The sequence below is a fragment of the Macrobrachium rosenbergii genome, chromosome 9, assembly GCF_040412425.1.
Source record: "Macrobrachium rosenbergii isolate ZJJX-2024 chromosome 9, ASM4041242v1, whole genome shotgun sequence".
NCBI classification, from domain to species: domain Eukaryota; kingdom Metazoa; phylum Arthropoda; class Malacostraca; order Decapoda; family Palaemonidae; genus Macrobrachium; species Macrobrachium rosenbergii.
Window position 1 is genome coordinate 35,309,840 of NC_089749.1, and position 19,730 is coordinate 35,329,569.

The 19,730-nt window shown below is 36.4% G+C and overlaps 1 protein-coding gene across 8 annotated transcripts in view; it reads left to right on the top strand.

Moving 5' to 3' along the window:
• Positions 1–19,730, top strand: part of LOC136841688 (uncharacterized) — a 595,588-nt gene that overhangs the window by 532,581 nt on the left and 43,277 nt on the right. For all 8 annotated transcript variants that reach the window (XM_067108885.1, XM_067108886.1, XM_067108884.1 and 5 more), the window contains one exon: positions 7,330–7,541. In XM_067108885.1, coding sequence (XP_066964986.1) covers positions 7,330–7,541 — 212 coding nt within the window. The remainder of the gene's footprint in view (positions 1–7,329; positions 7,542–19,730) is intronic.

Genomic DNA, 19,730 nt, shown 5'->3' on the forward strand with positions numbered 1-19,730 from the left:
TTAATTCTATTTACCTGTTTGCTTTTGTATTTGTCTTCTGCTGTGGCTTGTCTGTTGACTTCATTCGTATTCCCAACATGTGAGCTGTGATCTATAAACGAGTATGTAAAACAAGTAGCAGACAAATACAAGATCAAATCTTAATCATTTATTTTCATTTGAGTCTCTTTAATAGGAAAATGTTTAACCACCGCTTCCGACCATTGTCCACAAAAATTCTTTAGACTTTGTTTGTTGTCTGTCTATGGGCAAATAATGGGCGTCATTGTTTAATTACGGGGGAGAAAGGTGGTCGTCTGCGTAAAAAGAATGGACGTCCGGAGGGACCCCTGTGTTCATGACAGTGACGTGAGGGGTAATGTTTTTTCTTCTCTTATTTTCACTTTCCTTTCCCTTTTTCACGCATGTTTCGCTCATCCTTTTCAAATCCTTATTTGGGCGTTATGTTTTGTGGGCCCGTCTCCGCTTTTAGGGTTCGTAAAGGTTTAGTGTATGGGTGAATGTTTTTCTTGTGGTGGTAAGTTTCCTTGATTTTACTGTTTTATCTACTGTCCTTTTATTCATCGTTTATGACTCCATTAAAAGACTGGCTATCTGTCATTTTTAACTATGACTAACTGTACGTATGTGTGCGGTGTGTCAATTTTATTTACAAATTCAAAGTTAATTTCGTTCATTTTCATGATGATAAATGAATTCACTCGTTCTCCCAGTTCAAGTCTTTATCAACATATCTGTATTTATTTTAGCTAATTAATATTTTCTTTCGTTAAGTTTTTCATATTTATAAAAGTGAAGCCTGAAGGTGCTAGATGTGATGCGGAGGACAGGCCAGTTCAAGTCGTTGGTCGAATTTCACACAATGAGGCACCAACAATAAAGCGAGTAAATTCTTAGGCTTTAGATGTCCTTCCATTTGATACTCTCTGGTTGACAACTTTTTGTGGGAACAGAGACAGACTGGATTGCAAAGGGAAGGTACGATACGAAAGGGAAACGGGCATAAAATGTAATCTGTAAAAGTTTGCATTTCGTTTGTTGCAGCATTTTGTGTGCGAAGGGTTTCGGTAGGAAAGGAAAAACATTTTAAACGCTTTATAACATTGCACTCGTGTATTGTATCCTGTCTTCCTTTGTGCTTTCTTGTAGCCTTGCGTACTGTTGTTATTTAGTGAATGGAGAGGATCAAGGGATTTCAGTTAGAAAAATAAACTTACGACACATTTTTTTAATTAGTACTTTTAAGGTAAAGCCGTTTTAGTTTTCTGTAAAAGAAAACTATTGTGATGGTTTAGTCTGTCCGTCCGCACTTTTCTGTCCGCCCTCAGACCTTAAAAACTACTGAGGCTAGAGGGCTGCAAATTGGTATGTTGATCATCCACCCTCCAATCATCAAACATACCGAATTGCAGCCCTCTAACCTCAGTAATTTTTATTTTATTTAAGGTTAAAGTTAGCCATGATCGTGCGTTCGGCAACGCTATAGGACAGGTTCATGGGCCACAGCTCATACAGCATTATACACTGTACAGAAAACTCGATTGTTCCGAAGAAACTTCGGCGCATTTTTGACTTGTTTAATATTTTGATGCCTTTTTCTGTGTTATAAGACTTATGCATACACACACACTTGCTATGTATTATGTGAGTCGAGGATGCTATGTCGTTCTATAGGTAAGCTTCATATTTGCACCAAATTTAGAAGAGAATATCTTAATATAACACAAGGTTTTTTTTATTTTATATATATATATATATATATATATATATATATATATATATATATATATATATATATATATATAGAAATCATCAACACACAATCACGTGTGGAACAGAAATAAATTTCTGACTCACGTCGGGATCGAACCCAGGTCTCTCAGGTGGAAAGCCCAGTGGGTAACGCCCTTGCTTTCCATGGAGTTCTGATATCAGAAATATATATATATATATATATATATATATATATATATATATATATATATATATATATATATATATATATATATATATATATAAGTATGTCTAAGAAGCATTCATCTCTGGGGTTTCGCTGAATAAAATTTTTTGTGTGAAAATAAGGGTGCCCAGTTTGGAATTTGTGAAATATATATAATATATATATATATATATATATATATATATATATATATATATATATATATATATATATATATATACTATATATATATATATATATATATATATATATATATATATATATATATATATATATATATATATATATATATATGTGTGTGTGTGTGTGTGTTGGATAAATATATTGGAGAGAGATGACCGTTGCACGAAAGACAGTCCGTACAATAATAGATGCTAAAGTAAGTCTATTATAATTCCCTTGCCGTGACAGAGACAGTAACAGTGAAGATTGCATGTCATTAAGCCCCGTTATATTTCATGGCTGAAAGGGTGTTTCTGCCTCACTGGGAATCAAAGAACTGGCAACTACGGTGTTTGTATCCTGACGTCTTATCGCTCCGAACTTGCCTTTGTGTTGGAGTTATGAAGAAGGACATTTCCTCGTAAGCCGATTAATCAGCCAGTGTAAAGTACATCACGTGCAATTGAGGAGATTTAGATCTTTTGCAAATTTACGCGTGCGTTGTGCGTGCACACCTTTTGCAATATTTATGTAGACGCGTTTATTTCTGTATATAACTTCAGCGTATACGGTATGTATGTGTGTATGTATGTATGTATGTATGTATGTATGTATATATATATATATATATATATATATATATATATATATATATATATATATATATATATATATGTATATTTATATATTTATATATATCTCTTGGAATGCATATTTTTCCAATTTCGTGAACAGTAAATTGGATGCTTGCTGGTAGTGTATAAACGAAAATTCATATCCCTCTTTTCCACCTCGACCCCGTGAATGAGGAAATTCGAGATGGCTGACGCCCGGCTAATTTTGAAATTTGTAGACGACATTTTGCAACCTGACTTGTATAGCCTTTCCTGAATAAAAGCAAATGTACATATATTTATGTGTGCGTTTATGTATGTGTGTGTGTATGTTTGTCGTATGCATGTAAATCAGTATCTGTCTTTTTAGCGGAAATAGTGTGTATTTTCTTATATTCATTATGGCTAATTTACATAGGTTTGTATGCAATTTTATTTTATAGCGTTTACGCGTATAATATCTCCAGTTGATAGTACTGTTTTTATTATGCATGTACGTATCTGGTATTAACGAATGTACAGTGAATGTATTTGTGTCATATCTTCATCTAATCAGTTTTTATTTCAAGACAATTTAAAGGCAAACTTTGATTTCAAGAGATGTTATTAAGACCTGTGTATCTGTAATAATTGAGTGATAGCGTCATGTTTCCTTGGTAGTGTATTTTGTCGACGTGCTAGCAGTGTTTCTACTTGAGTTTTCCCTGACTCTTCTCCGTTATGGAGAAAGTAAAAGAAAGTGCAATGAATGACCCTTCCCAAGGCCCCGGATCCTTTTTGCTTTTTGCGTTTCTTATTCGTGAGAAATTGATGTTCAAAGAGATGAGTCGAAGGAATCGAGAAAGGGCTGTGAGGTTCAAGAAGACAGGTCTGGGTATGACTGATTTATTTCTCGGAAACCAGGTATGCATTGAGGAATGCGGACGGAAAGGAAGTGACCGACCTGTGGATTCCCATGTCACGCATTTGGGCAAGAATTTGCGTTTGTTAGATGACATATAAATGAGAATAATTTGCGTTACAATAAACGTACAAAGTAGTTACATACATCGGCGAAAAGGCCGGACAGTAATGCGTATGGAGAGAGAGATATAAAAAATATGAGATAATAACAGGTAATATACATGGCGTGATTAATGCAGAAATGAAGAGGCGTTTGACGCCTTTACAGGACACACAAGGTTGTGTAAACCTCCCCTTTTTTTTATGTTCCACATCTCGTGGGCGATGTAGCCACCCCACTGACATGTAAAGCAAGAACCGTTGTATGTGCGTGGAAACAATCACCATGCAGCGATCTCTTCCTCAACTTGACTCCAATTGCTGAATACCAACACCAGAATCCTCTGAATAGGAAGTGGAATCCCGAAGCCGCTGTTTGGAAAAACGCGTTGAGCGCTTGAACCACTACACAAGGAATAGTCAGTGTGATCACGCCTTTAATGTCTTCGTATTTGTTCGCTGATGGACCAAATCATCGATAATGTGTGATAATTAGGCATTGGTCTTCACTCCTGTCATCAGAAGGGGTGTGTCATAAACACCTACAAGTTTATCCAGGAACTGTTTGTTGTCACATTTCTTGTCATATGGGAGATATAGAGCGCTGTTTCGAGCGTATGGCATTATCCCGTCTGTAATCCATGTAGAATATTTGTGTATGTGTGATTACCGTGAATCCCCCCAGCAGTTTTTATGGTAATTTGCAATTTCCGCTAAGGATCCGAATCAGGATTCAGTAGGGAACAGTCTCGAATTATTTGTAATTATGTGTGTACTGGTTAGTCTCTCCTATATAAAACCTGTTTACTTTGACTCGAGTGTTCTAATTGTGGAAGGAAACTGTAATTGTTTATCCTTTAGCTTTTGTTGTGTTGGGGCTGGGTTGGAAGGTGTGCTCGAAGTGTTCATAATGCGTTTAGAAGTCCCACTTGACATAAATGTATGCATCATCATGCAAGTAGTAAAAAGTATATACAAAGGAAACGAAGGGCACCGTTTGAATGTGGTCTTATTGGCGATATCCCTCTCTTTCTCAGACGGCTGACGAAGACATGGTGTTTACTTGTGGAGAGCGATTTACAAAAAATAAGTAAATGGATATGCATCATCTGGTTCACAGGAAAACCCGATGACATGAGATATTGATTCTCTTTGAACGCGCTCTGTGAAGACCCCGTCTAATCATTACGGATTCCATGATTTGTTAATGAACAAGGGCGCCCAAATTTCTATGGTGTTTCGCTAACAAGGTTGAAAATGGAAAAAATTGGATGGTCATATTTCACGATATATTCACACACACACACACACACACACACACACACACACACACACACACATATATATATATATATATATATATATATATATATATATATATATATATATATATATATATATATATATATATATATATATATATATATATAAAATGTATGTATGTGTTTTTGTCATTTCTGTATACTTGCTTCAGATGTTACATTTTTTCTCAAATTTATACCCAAAATATATTTTGGTGCCTGTGTTTCATCTCCCATGTAAAGAGAAACGCTGTCTTGCTCTCTCTACATGTACGTGTGCGTATTGCATCGGTGTTTACAAAGCCCCATTGAAATCAAACAAAGAAATCCAGGTAAAATGCAGTGAGTAGTGAGTTTTAAACCTATCACTGGGAAATTCTCTGTAAGCTTATTAAGCGTCATGGCGTCATTGAAACTGATTTGGACCTTTTCTCAAAAGCGCTGCAAACAGATTGATTCACTTCGTCTGAACAGATCCTTGTGGTTTAGAATGAATGAATGAGTGAATGAATTCTGTTTCGAATGTAGTGAAACAGCTCAGCTATATATAGCAATTACGCTCGATTTTATTCTTTGTGTTCAAAGTGTGTTCAAGACAGACCCCAAACACCCTCCCCTCTCTCTCTCTCTCTCTCTCTCTCTCTCTCTCTCTCTCTCTCTGTATTATAATAGCCACTTAGCTTTACGAATACATAGAAACGACAGAAATATACTACACGCTTTATTTCACTGAGCTCTCAAATTTCATTCTGGTCAGGAACGTTCAATTAAGGCTTAGGGATCTAGAATTAAAAGACATTTCATTGTGTCAGAACATCCACGGCCAAAGTCATGTTCTTATTTTATGGTTGTATAAAGTGAATTGAAATGGTCTCACATTATTAATGTTTGTGTGTATTTCTGTGGTGTACTCGATTGTTTGTTTGCCTATGAATGTTTTGTTACTGATGACTGATGAAAAGTGATATCTGCTTTCTAGAATCGCAAGAACGTTCGAAATATCGGGTTCTAATTTTGATGTTGTGTAATATGCGAATTAGCTTTTCATCGTTTCTTTATCGAAAGTAGTTTAAGTAGGGTACATTTTTTCCTCATTCACAGGAGAGAGAGAGAGAGAGAGAGAGAGAGAGAGAGAGAGAGAGAGAGAGAGAGTCCCTCATGAAAGTCGTCACTCGTGTCCAAGGAAGTTATGTCCTTTTTTTTCTATCTAAATTTGGCAACATCGACCTGTCTTGACGGCCAAGGCATGCGTTGCATGATCAAATTTGCATATTTTTTGTGACCTTCTTTGTTTAATTGCGTAAGTGGAATTAGATTGATTTCATCAGCATAAAATATTTATTTTTTTAACCGCTTGCCTCTGTAAAAGGTATATCTGCCGGGAACTCTAGTTTCGTTTAAAGTATATCGCCCTCATGTCTATGGTTATATAAGTAGTTGACATGTCTTTTGACTGTTAATGACCTGGTAATTATTTCCATCTTACTGGACGAGAACTAGAAGTACGCTTGCACTAGACATTTGCTTACTGTCTCATTAATCACACACACACACAATAAATATACATATGTATATATACATTATATATATATTGTATCTATCTATCTATTTATCTATCTATCTATCTATCTATCTATCTATCTATCTATCTATCTATCTATCTATATATATATATATATATATATATATATATATATATATATATATATATATATATATCTACATATTAAATATTTACATTCTAACTCTCTTGAAAAGTTGGGCTACAATTGAAAGTGGTATTGGATGGGTTGTAATTAAGCAAGCATAATTTGCTAAAACCGTATCCTTTCAGTCGCCTATCTGTGAAAGGGTTTCAGGGTGGCGTAAAAAAGCACACTCAGGCCAGCATGAGCCTGTTCCAGTTGACTGAGGTTGAAGGAGCAATGTTACTCCTCTGGGTACATAACTCACCTTTGATTTCCACCTTAGCTTAAGGATAGGGGACTTGACTTATCAGCAACGAAGGCGATGTTTATGTTAAAAGATACCTCAGTTCAAATCTTTTACACTTTTTAAAAGGCATTTTCAACTCGTAAACCGCATATTTGTGTGTTTGTATGTTTGAATTTATTGTGCAGCCGTACGCGTGTATTTTGTATGTTTAGCCTGCATGAGATGTACATGTTTAATGTGTATATGCCGTTTCACAGAAAATAAATACATATATCCTATATTTTAAACATAGACAGACGCCACTTCAGTTCCATGGAACCTTTGATACTAAAGGGCATTTTGTCGTTCATTGCAGATGAGTCGACGGGTAGTCTGGAGGAGGGCATCGGGCAGAAGAGTGGGTCGCCCTCTCCTCTCGTTGGCTCCGTCGGGCGAACCTCCGGGAGGGAGTCGGCGGGCTCCTTGGCCTCCTCCACCGACAATTCCACCGTCACCCACCCTGACGAAGACATCGAACGCCTCATGCAAATCAGCGAGAAGAAAAGGAACTCCCTCACCCCCCTTGGAGTAAGTGGACGTTTCAGGACTCTGAAAATGCCCTCTCTCTCTCTCTCTCTCTCTCTCTCTCTCTCTCTCTCTCTCTCTCTCTCTCTCTCTCTCTCTCTCAAAACTCTTTGTCTTCTTTATGCCATGTTTGGATGATTATTATTCTTATTATCATTATTTTTGGCTCATTTCATTATATTTCTTTTTATTTGAAAGTGCTTCTGGGGAATCAAATAAGAGAGAACCTCTCATAGTTTTGTACTGCAATGATCTGGCTACAGAAATTTGATAAAAGTTCAAGGCTTTTTGGTTTGTTTCTGAAGTTAACTTTTGCTTTGAAATTGGCGCTTTTGGTATTGCCGTTTGGTATGAAGGCTTAGAGTTAATTTTTAGTTGAACCTTTTGCATGTTTCTCCGTTGGGAAGACCATAATGAATTGACTAAGTAAAATAGGCTTTTAGTTTTAGAGTGAATGCTATAGTGAATTCTTCATATTATATATATATATATATATATATATATATATATATATATATATATATATATATATATATATATATATATATATATGTGTGTGTGTGTGTGTGTACGTACATTTATATGTATGTATGTATGTAAATTGCATCGGTGACTTCTTAACTTCTCGTTCCTCGTTTTTACCTCAGTTGGTTAGCATTGACCTCTGTTTTTTTACCGGGCTGGTTCGGATGCCACTTGGGAGGTAGAATTTCTTCAGTCATTTCAGTGGAATTGTATACCAAAATAGAATTACCAGGAAATCGAGAAGTTGAAGTGGCTGTTGCAGCGGTTATAATACGAGGACAGATGTTGTGAATATATAGTAGATAGATATATATATATATATATATATATATATATATATATATATATATATATATATATATATATAAAAATATATATATATATATATATATATATATATATATATATATATATATATATATATTATATATATATTATATATATGCGTGTGTTTGTGTGTCTATGAGTGTGTAAGTGTATAAGTGTGTATATACAATTATGTACACATGCATGTTTGCGATATACAAAATCATACACAATGAGTACAGTGGTTAAAATTGGGGTCGTTTCTAGTCTGGTACAATCTAGGTCGCTCCAGTTCCCTTATATTCAAATTTTTATTGTTTGTGTCCGATCAGCCTAATTGTGAATAGGTTGAAGTGGAAATAAAAACCGGTAGGTGTCAAAATAACTTGCTCAGATTTTTTTGTACTGAGAATGAAAATGTCGGCGAGTTCATCAAGGGTTAAATGAGAGGGAGGTTCTTACGATCATTTTTGAGAAAGTAATGAACACTTAAAAGTTCAGTCAGTTCAGGAAAAGAAGTTTTAATGGAATTTTCCCAAACTTTAGAATCCACGGAAGGCGGATAAAAAATGGAGCTATTTGTAACCGTTGGGTTATGCAAGTGGAATGATTTTGAATATTCAGTCATTTCATTTTCAATAACGTGTTTGAATTCCGGATCTAGCAAGACTGAATAAATAAATAGTGATGTTGTTACATCAGATGGCCTGTGAGACACGTATTTGCTCAGTCTCCCAGAGCTAGATGAACCATACTGTTAATATAGATATTATGCATTATGGGGTCGTGAATCCCTGCGCGTGTTTGCGCGCTCGCTATTGTATGCGTATGTGTAGGTGTGTGACAAAGAGAGGAAGAGAGAGAAAGCGTCTCGCTAATAGAATATAAGTTTCCTGTCGTTTATTTATTTCGCTTTTTGTGTGGTAGAGCGAGTGTGAGTTTTGGGTAACAGTACACGTTTCTTTCCTGTTGTTGATTTCGTTTTCTATTCAGCATTGCTTTTACATTAAGATATCTATACTTGTACTGTGACATATGAAATACACTCTTGCACATAAGGTTTTTACCAAGTAATTTGATGCCTTTTGTTTCATGAAAAACATAATTCCTTTCCATTTAAAGAAAGCTATGTGTTTTATAGAGGATATACACATTTTTTCAAAGTAAATTTAAACAGTTTGAGTCACATCTGCATTTTTTAGGATTACACAGTGCTCTGTAAACTGTAATTTTTGAAAATATGTAAATACAGAAATTTAGGAACTCGTCGTCTTGCTTTACAAGTCTTGTTTATCCTTTCTCTGTTTCTCTTTATAGCCAACCAACCCGAGGGATCATTAGACAATGTCACCCCATCCCGTCCCATCCACCCCTCCCCATCCACCACCTGTCCCCCTATCACTTTCTTTGGGCCTAAAACCAACACCTCTTAACTGTGAATTGTCGGGCATTTTAACGAAGCTTTAACGTGGGTTAGCTTTAAGTCTGTTAGTTTTGGAATATTTAGTTATCTAGTGCATAACCACAATTTTTTTTTTTTGGTTTGTTTGACGCAGCGCTTTTCTTGTTTTTGTGCCATTTTATTATATATGTACTGTATATGTATTTTAAGTGTGTGTGCGTGTTTGTTGTCTCTGCTTGTTGCCAATATGTTCCCAGCTACCCAAGCCTTCTGATTTTTTTTTTTTTAATTTCCCACCCGCTTGCTGCTGCCCTCTCTCGGCGAAAAAAGGTAACCACTCGCGTGTTGCTGGTGCGCCCTACTTAAAATGTACTAAGCCACTCCAACCCTCCCTATAGAATAAGCTTTCTTCAATAAAAAAAAATCACAAAAAAGAAAAAAATATGTGTATTTCATTTAAATCATTAACATAGCAGTCCTTATTAGCACTCACTCCTTATAACCTACGAAATCCCCTATGGACCCTCTTTCTACCACCTGGGAATATTGATATGCAAAGCAAAATCTGAAAGAAAGAGTGACACGAAAAGTCAGAGGAACAAAAGAGCATTGTGAGTACGTAGCATCTGGTTGTGGTGGTAATCCAGCCAACACGGGAGTGGTGAGCCGATGTATGGACCGCCTGCCGGCTCTTCTTCTCCCTCTGGGACCTGCGTTCCCCTCAGCTCCTGCGGTACTGCCAGGTGGGGTCTTCGCCTTCGTCGGTTTCTCTCCTCCTCCTCCTGATGATGCTGATCGGCGTAAGTCAGCCTTCTGTCTCTCTTGTGCTTCGGCAGACGCTTCTCTTATTAATGATTAGGATTAATGTTAGTGTCCTCTGCAGAGGAACACATTCCTGGGGAAATTGTTGCTGTCTTACTACTACTACTACTACTACTACTACTACTACTGTTGCTGCTGCTGCTGCTGCTGCTGCTACTACTACTACTACTACTACTACTACTACTACTACTACTACTACTACTACTACTACAACCAATTTTCTGTCGCTGGTGCTACTGTTGTTGCCATGCTTCTAAAAATACTTTTTTTTTCCTACTTCCACTGCAACTACTATTGTAGGATACTAAATGGCCACAGGAACCACTAACATAGACTGATAGAGGTTACTCTTGTACAGAATAAGGATCTTCCCTGCACCTGGTACATTTTTTGGAAAGTTACTAATGTTACATTTGCAGATTTGAAGAAATAACAAAAACTGGTATATGCTACAAGATTCTATTAACGAAGGCTAAGTGTCTGTGATCGGTACTAGTTTATCATTTATTAACAGTGCATTTGTGTATAAAGTAACGTTTAACCATAATGAAAATCGTCTTGTCAAGGACCTCAGTAAGTCTAGGCTTTGATCGTTAAAAGGTAATTTGTATTTATGTAAATTCTTGGGTTAAAGTCGGTGCTGAAGTTAAAACTCTACCTAGAGAAATCTAAAGACAGACTACACTAATTGAATGATGAGGCCAAGAAAACACCCTACAGTACTGAAAAGTGAAAAGACAGGGACTTTTGAAAATTGTGCTCATTCGTGTAATCGTGTCAGTTGCCGTAGTTCCTGGTGGTCTGTTATTCGGTCCTCGGAGGCAACTGGTTATGCTTAACAGAAAATTTAGGTCACTCAAGGTGAGCCTCACATTCTAAAACTAAAATTAACCTGAACATGATGCATTAAATGTCTTCATTCTTCTAGCTAGCTAAATGCTAGTGTCATGATATCCTTTAAAAAGTCAGATTTTGCCCTTCCAGTCTGCTTTATTGCAGCGTTAGTGAAATTTTAGTTTCAGATTTTTATTATGCAACAAAAGTTCACTTTTCATGGTCAGCATAAAAGGAAAGGATATGAATCATGAAGAAGAAACCCAGTAGTTTGGAGGAATGTGAACACATCGCATTTCCCATAAGATATGTTAGAAATGTTAAATGTATATGGAGAGGATGTTAATAATGAAATATGAAGCTAGTAATTGTGATGAATAGGATAATATAGATTAGGCAGTGTAATATGTATTGCCTCGAGATGGTGATTTTTATTTCTTGTAATGTTTCTCACTTTTAATGAAAGATAAATTAGCTATAATGCATGTCATTTTGGGAATTATCTTAAACATGTCATTAAAGTAACCTGGACTCACAGATGGCTCTAACAAGGTGAGAGGTGAGTTATCGCCTCTTTTTTTTTTTTTTTTTTTTTTTTTTGCTTGACCTGGTAAGGTGGTTGCAATAGTTTGTTGCTTTTGAGACTGCAGATAGATAGATGCTTTTGAGAAAACGTTTCGTCAGCCCTGTATCTAACTCCCGGATGCTGGGGATGTACCTGGTAGCGGACACGGTAGGTGTGTGAGTGTAATCTTCAGAACATTGGTCGAGTAGTTTTTATCCATCTTTCTTATTTCTGAATATGGGAAATGAACTGCTTTGTAAAGGAAAGGGTGAGCTGTTCAGTTTCACGGAATGTCTTGGCAATACGCAGTTCTTCTTTACTTACGTATGATTACAAATTTTGTAAAGCAGAGATGGATCTCATTGTTGTTTGAATGTTTACATGTTAGTAATGAATTTTGTTCTTGTACGATTTGTTAACCTAGAACATGAGAACTATCATTAATGTTATATCATCATTATCCATGTCTTATTATCATGACATTGGTCATTATTGTAATTTTTGTTGTGGTTTTTGGTAATGTAGTTGATAGTAATATTGATGGCATCATGGTTAGTTGAGATAAGCATATTCGTATGTTGCATCTCACAAAATATCAATATTTATTTTATTAAACAAAAAAAGGATACTGTACAAAACATGAAATTAGACTTAATTATTGTATATTTGATGAATATAACGTTTACAGCTATCGCACTTATAACTGATTAAGAAACAAGAAACAGGTGAGAGAATTTCAGTATATGTTCGTGACCAAAGCTTTTGAGTAGATTTCCACGTCCCTTTTTTTGATAAAGATCATTCAGATTTGACGAATATTTTTTTCTTTTATTTCTCATTTGATGATAAGTAAACTTTAGCCTACTGTATATATCATGCATGAATCACCGAAAGTCCTCATTTATTGACTATGAGAGAGCAGTATATTTTCGGCTATGTGGTTTTTTTGTGGGTTATTATTCATGCAAAAATGAAATATTAGCGCGTAGGCTATTGTCTGCCAAAGAGCTCCCGTTGCATGGATTAATGTTGGTGTTTTGATGTTTATGATTCAGTCTTGTTGTTTTGCTTGTCGTAGTCGTAAACGTTAGTGTCGTTGTTGTCGTTGATCAAGTCACTAGAATTCTTCTTCTTCTTCTTCTTCTTCTTCTTCTTCTTCTTCTTCTTCTTCTTCTTCTTCTTCTTCTTCTTCTTCTTCTTCTTTCATTATTATTATTATTATTATTATTATTATTATTATTATTATTATTATTATTATTATTATTATTATTATTATTATTATTATTATTACATGCATGTGTATTAAAGAAGAGAAGCAGATCATTCGCTGATGCCGGAAAACAAAACGAAAACCGGGAGATTCAAAGTAGCTAAGGTTAAACGGTCTCTTTTGTTCGTAGACAATGAAAGTGTCAAGTCTTTACTTTGGTGCCAGTGGTGCCAAGAGGAGGACTTTGTCAATAGTGTTTTCATGGGAGGAGTCTCTCTCTCTCTCTCTCTCTCTCTCTTAGTAACTCAGTACATTTATAATTTAATTGACAAAAGATGATGTAGGTAGGTTCAGCTGGCTTGTATATTAGCTCGCCCGGCCGCATGTCTCCCTTTCAGAAGAGGGGATCGGTGACCGCTTCAGGAAAGGAAAAAATGAGTGCCCTATTTAGCAGTGAGAATATGTGATCATTTAGGAATGGAAGATCTGTACACTTTTCAAAAGTAAGAGTCTGCGTCCTTTTCAAATAGTGAAAATCTTATTTAATGCCTTTTCCAGTACAGAGCGTAGATGTTGGTTTTTTCATGGAAATTACTATCTAATTAGGTGTCTTCTAGTGAGTATAAGAATCGATGTGCTGTTCAGAAGTCATTGCCTTTTGTTGATAAATATTAGTATTCTCATCACATCAAGGTAAAGGTTTTCTGAATTGCAGAAAGCAGAAATGAGTGACAATTGCTCTTTACTTAAAATGAGAATCAGAGTTTTATTCAGAAGAGGAAAAATTTTATTTTATGAATTGTAGTCGAAGTGTCATTAGACGAGAGCGTATTTTAATAGAGTATGAAAATCGTAGCTGTAAATTCCTTGCATCTTTCCAAATCTGTTTCGTGTCAGTTCAGGGAGATGCCATCATATTTTACAATGAAGGACGATCACTTGGTGCCATGAACAGCTTACGTAGACAGACTGATGTCGACGCCTTCGCTCTCCGAACTATAAACTGGTGCCGAAAGGCAATTTCATAAACGTGGAGGAGGGCGTGCAAAATAGCCTCTGAGAGCGCTCTTTGCACGTCGCAAAATATGTCCTCTTTGGCTCAGCTTTGTGCGAGGATTGGGAGAGAGAGAGAGAGAGAGAGAGAGAGAGAGAGAGAGAGAGAGAGAGAGAGAGAGAGAGAGAGGTGGGGTAAAGGATTAACTGAGGCTTCCTTTTAAGCTTTTACTTGCCCACAGAGGCCTTCGCGTGCTGAATTCAAAAATGCATTATGAAATTCTGCCTGATGAATTCTGTCGCAATACCAGACACCTAAATCTTGACCAAAATGAAACTAAGTTTGAATTATAGATTAGTCTTCCTGACGTAACAACTGGGTAACAGTATAGTTGTTGCATGATTGTCTAGATTTTATAGACGATATAGTGTACGTTTTTCGGTTAAAGTAAGTTAAGTGAGTTTAGATTATACTTGTGCGTTGGCTTTTTTGCTGAGCAACGCACTTACTTCCATTTAGGAGGTTGTATTTCATTAGGTTGAAAACAAGTAAGGCGGCAGTAAATACTCACGTAGTGTCGTGATTCTACTCTGCTATATCACATTAAATTGATTTAACATGTGTATGTGGATATTTTAAATATATAATCTGTTAGGTAGAATTTCAAATGGATATATGATATACTTTGCATTTTAAACACATTGAAGGAATATTGCCGATATGAGGTGTATATATAGATAAGTTAATAATAAATTCACTGGAAGTTATAGAAAAACAATCTTGGGAGAACATCTTTTGTATGCAAATCTTTCAAGAATAAACTATATTCGGTCAAATGTGAAAATGGTACACATTATGAAAAATTGTAACTGACTACAAATATTGCATGCATTTGCATTCTCTACGCGTCGCTTGTGGAAGTAGTTCGAAATGCCATTTAATCCCTATTGTAGTTGGTGTGCACGCAAGCAGTTTAAAACGCCGCTCTGTCTATGCAGGAACGACTTAAATCTCCCATGAATAAATCAGTGGTTGTTTACGTAAGGGCCAGCACCTTTGTCAGTGACGTTGAAGGTCATTGTTCCGGCTAGGACCACCAGTAACAACAAAGGGCTTAGACGCAGATAGATAGTTTTATTGTAAAAGTGTTTTCGTTTCGGTCCTGAGTAACTTAGTGCTAGAGAGAGAATGGCTGGCTATGGATTTGACTAGAGTGGCTGAGGATTTAACCTGTAGAATTTTAAAGAGAAACATAATGACTGTTCTTCTCTTTGAAAGTAAGTGACTATTTATAGAACCTTATCGCAATGGGTTTTTATACAAATATGTCAACTTTACAAAAGTTTTAAAAACCATGAAATAATAATACACATACAACCTATTTGTGACTTCACGAAGTTATCAGTTTAAAGCCATTTCTGATGCACGTACTAGAAAAATGAGTAAGTAAATGTACTGTTTCCAATACATACGCCATTAGACTGTCAGAAATTTTTTGTACCGACTTTCAGGTATTTTTAATGGATTTATTATTGATGTATTTATCAAAGGGCATTAATCTTTTAACATCCCGACTATATCTTTGGGTCAGGCTTGTCTTCCATTCCACCACTATTAAGAGATGATGGTAGATTGGTTGCTGGCCTTAAAGAAAAGGCGGTACTACTTCGTCGAGCTTTTGAAGCTAAGCAATTAGTCGAGGATGTTCATCTCCCTAATACTTGTCATCTTGGGCGTGTTCTTACAAACTTTGCATTTTGCTCTAGGGCTGTTACGAAACTTACCTTGACAGATAGGGGATAAGATCCTGATGGTATCTTACCGTTATTTTTTTTAAAAAGGTTTCTAGTGTTCTGTCTCCCAAAATTAGTATATTCCCAACAATGCCTAGCTATAGCACTCCCCTGTGAGTTGAGCTGTACTGCCCTCCTGGTGTTCTTGGATTCTAGTCCTTATTCTCCTTCCTGTTTCACCCACATATTTGTTTCCATAATTAATTGCAACAATTGTGGAGACAAATATGTGGGTGAAACAGGTAGGGGAATAAGGACTAGAATTCAAGAACGCAGAAGGGCAGTACAGCTCAACTCACAAGGGAGGGCTATAGCTAGGCATTGTTGGGAAAAGGACCATAGGATGGATTTTAAAAACAGTAGGCTTATATACAAAAGCAATAACATCAGTCATAGGAAGGTAGTGGAAGGGGCATTCATCAGACAGATTAAAGTGATAGAAGGAAACAAAGGATTTACCTCAGAAGATCCCATAAGCCGATCTTTAATATTAAAAGAAGCTAAGATCGACCCTTCTGACCTGGAGGTTAGGTCTCCTGCCCAACAGACCGATGGTGATTACTCACATACCACAAGGGTTAATACCACTGACCATCAGATCAGGATATCAGACCGACAGGAGGAGTTTAACAACGCTCAAGAGAATGGAAACCAAGACAGCCATCATATAAATGACAGCACAGGGAGAAGAAGTTCCAGAAGATTGCTGGGCCTTGAACCAGCCTGACTTCCTCATCTCTTGAAAAAGGGTCACAGTTAGGACCTGAAAGTGCTCGAGATCAAAGTAATATGTAAATATTTACCAGTAAACAAGTTATACACAAGAATCTTGTGGGTTTCTCTTTCCATCTTCAGAAGAAAACTGAAAGAAGTTTTTGTTTGGTTCATTCTATGGATTTTTATGTCGACATAATAGCTTTGCGGACGAACCGCAAACTTAATATTACCATGCCTGTTCCAAAGACTAGCACATCTGCAGACTGCTGTAACTACATGCCAATTTCTATTTTTCCTACGCTCTATATAGGTTGCAGAAAAACTTATTTTTAAATGAATTTACAAGTATGGGAAATCTAATGGCCTATTAGCTGAAAGTCAATATGCATATAGGGAGCCGTTTGGCACTTACGATGCTCTTTTAGATTTAACATGCCATTTGCAAGGGAACTTTGACAAGAGTTTTGAGTGTAGAGTCATTCAAATAGATTCGATGCACACTTAAATCCATCTAAGAAAGCGTAGGTTCGTATGCTAGTATTTTAGGATTACTGCAAGATTTCCTTACAGGTAGGCTGTTGATGGAATCTTTAACGAACCAAGACCTATAGTGTCTGGAGTTCACAGGGTAGTGTTCTAGGTCCGCTGTTAATTTTAGTGTATACAAGTGATATGGTTGTTGGCCTGGAAAACAAAATTGTTCAGTATACCGACTATGCAACACTTGTGGGTGTTGTAAAGTCTCCTCTTAAGAGAAATGGAACTGCCCTTAGTCTTAATCGGGACATGGAGCGGATTATTGAATGGCGTAGTTGGTGGGGTATGAGGCTGAACTCCAGCAAAACAGAAACGCTAATGATCAGTAGATCTCATACTAATTTTCCACCTCATCCTCCCCTTCAGTTGGACCGAACTCTGCTAAATGAGTCTGAAACTCTGTCTATACTTAGTGTACCTTTGAGAAACATCAAATGAAAGTGTCGGCAAATGCCGGACGAAAGTAAGGTATTGTTCGTAAGGCCTCATATATTTATATCAGTGATAAAATCAACGCAACCTGCCTTAGGCCATTTGTCCTTCCTTTAGTAGATTATTGTTCTTCGGTGTGGGTGTCTGATTCTGCCAGAGATTTGTCTCTCTGAGATAGAGTGGTTTGTGGTGTTAGGTTTCTATTCCCTAACAAAGCAGTTATGACATGGACCATCAACGGATGGTCTCTTGTTTGTCAATTTTTCATAAGTTGTATTTTAACAGATCTTTCACATTCACATTTGGTCCTTGATTCTGCCGAAAGCGATCAGTTTGCTGAACAGCATCACCAGTATGTAGTAAATGTGCCTGGCTGTTGAACTTCTCAGTTTCATAGGTCATTTATTCCTCACACCATGGGACTGTGCAACAGTCTTCCTGAGGATATTGTGCAACTGGAACCTCAAAAGTTCAAGCGAAGATGCATTGCATTATTACCTTAAATTTTTGTACTTTATAATTTACTTCGTTTTATTTATTTATTTGCTAATTTGTTATTTTAGTTTTTCTTTTCTAATAACTGATCTCATCTTTCTGTTGCTTCTCTCAACAGAACACCATATTCTTTGGAAGCTTGAACTCCAAGTCAGTGGCCCCTGTGAGCTTGTTCCATATGAATAGGGTTCATGTTCTGAATAATAATAATAATAATAGTAATAATAATAATAATAATAATAATAATAATAAAACTTATATTATTATTATTAATATTATTGTGAGTATTATCTTTAATCATATTATAGTGGCTTACTGGTATTCGTATTATTCAATAGCTGCATTTTTCTACTTAAAAAAATTCCCATGATACTTAGCAGTGATAAGTGTCCTTATTCAGAGGAGTGTCCGTTTGCTGTGGATGGAATCAAAACAGTTTTTGTTTCCATCACTGTAATGTCGATTTTCCATACTGTGACAGGGTTTTCCATTTCCCCTGCTACGGTTACCTCTAGTTTCAAAGCTCATCTTTATAGTTTGTATCAAGGATAAACCCATAGTTCAGAATCATCCTTAATATCAACCATTCCATATATAAACACAAAAAGCCGAACAGTATAGAGTGCCCCATGACCCTCAATCAACCCACACAACCCCACCCACTCACCGCGCCCCGCTCACCCTGTCTTGTATGCACTTTCTCACGTCCTGGGTTAACGTTAAGGCTCTTATGTTCCAGCATCTCTTCCACAGTTACAGTATCTGACAGAATTGTCTGTTTCCCTTTATTCATTTTCCACTTTTCCTTTTTCCAGCCTTTTGTGGTATCTTTACAGTCCCAAACCTTCAGCCGTTCATATTCCGGCTGAAGGTTTGGGACTGTAAAGATACCACAAAAGGCTGGAAAAAGGAAAAGTGGACGTCATTTCAAAATTTCGGTAGAAATGAATACAGGGAAACAGACAATTCTGTCAGATACTGTAACTGTGGAAGAGATGCTGGAACATAAGAGCCTTAACGTTAACCCAGGACGTGAGAAAGTGCATACAAGACAGTCGGGTGAGCGGCGCGGTGAGTGGGTGGGGTTGTGTGGGTAGATTGAGGGTCACGGGGCACTCTATACTGTTCGGCTTTTTGTGTATATTTATGGAATGGTTGATATTAAGGATGATTCTGAACTATGGATTAATCCTTGATACAAACTATAAAGATGAGCTTTGAAATTAGAGGTAACCGTAGCAGGGGAAATGGAAAACCTTGTCACAGTATGGAAAATCGACATTACAGTGATGGAAACAAAAACCGTTTTGATTCCATCCACAGCAAATGGACCCTCCTCTGAATAAGGACACTTATCACTGCTAAGTATCATGGGAATTTTTTTTAAGTAGAAAAAGCGTAGCTATTGAATAATACGAATAATAATAATAATAAAGTTTTACTTTTATTATTATTAATTATTATTTTAATAATAATAATAATAATAATAATAATAATAATATTTAACAAAGCTTACATAAATTCTGCCTTTGCTTCCAAGGACACTCGTCTCTTCAAAAT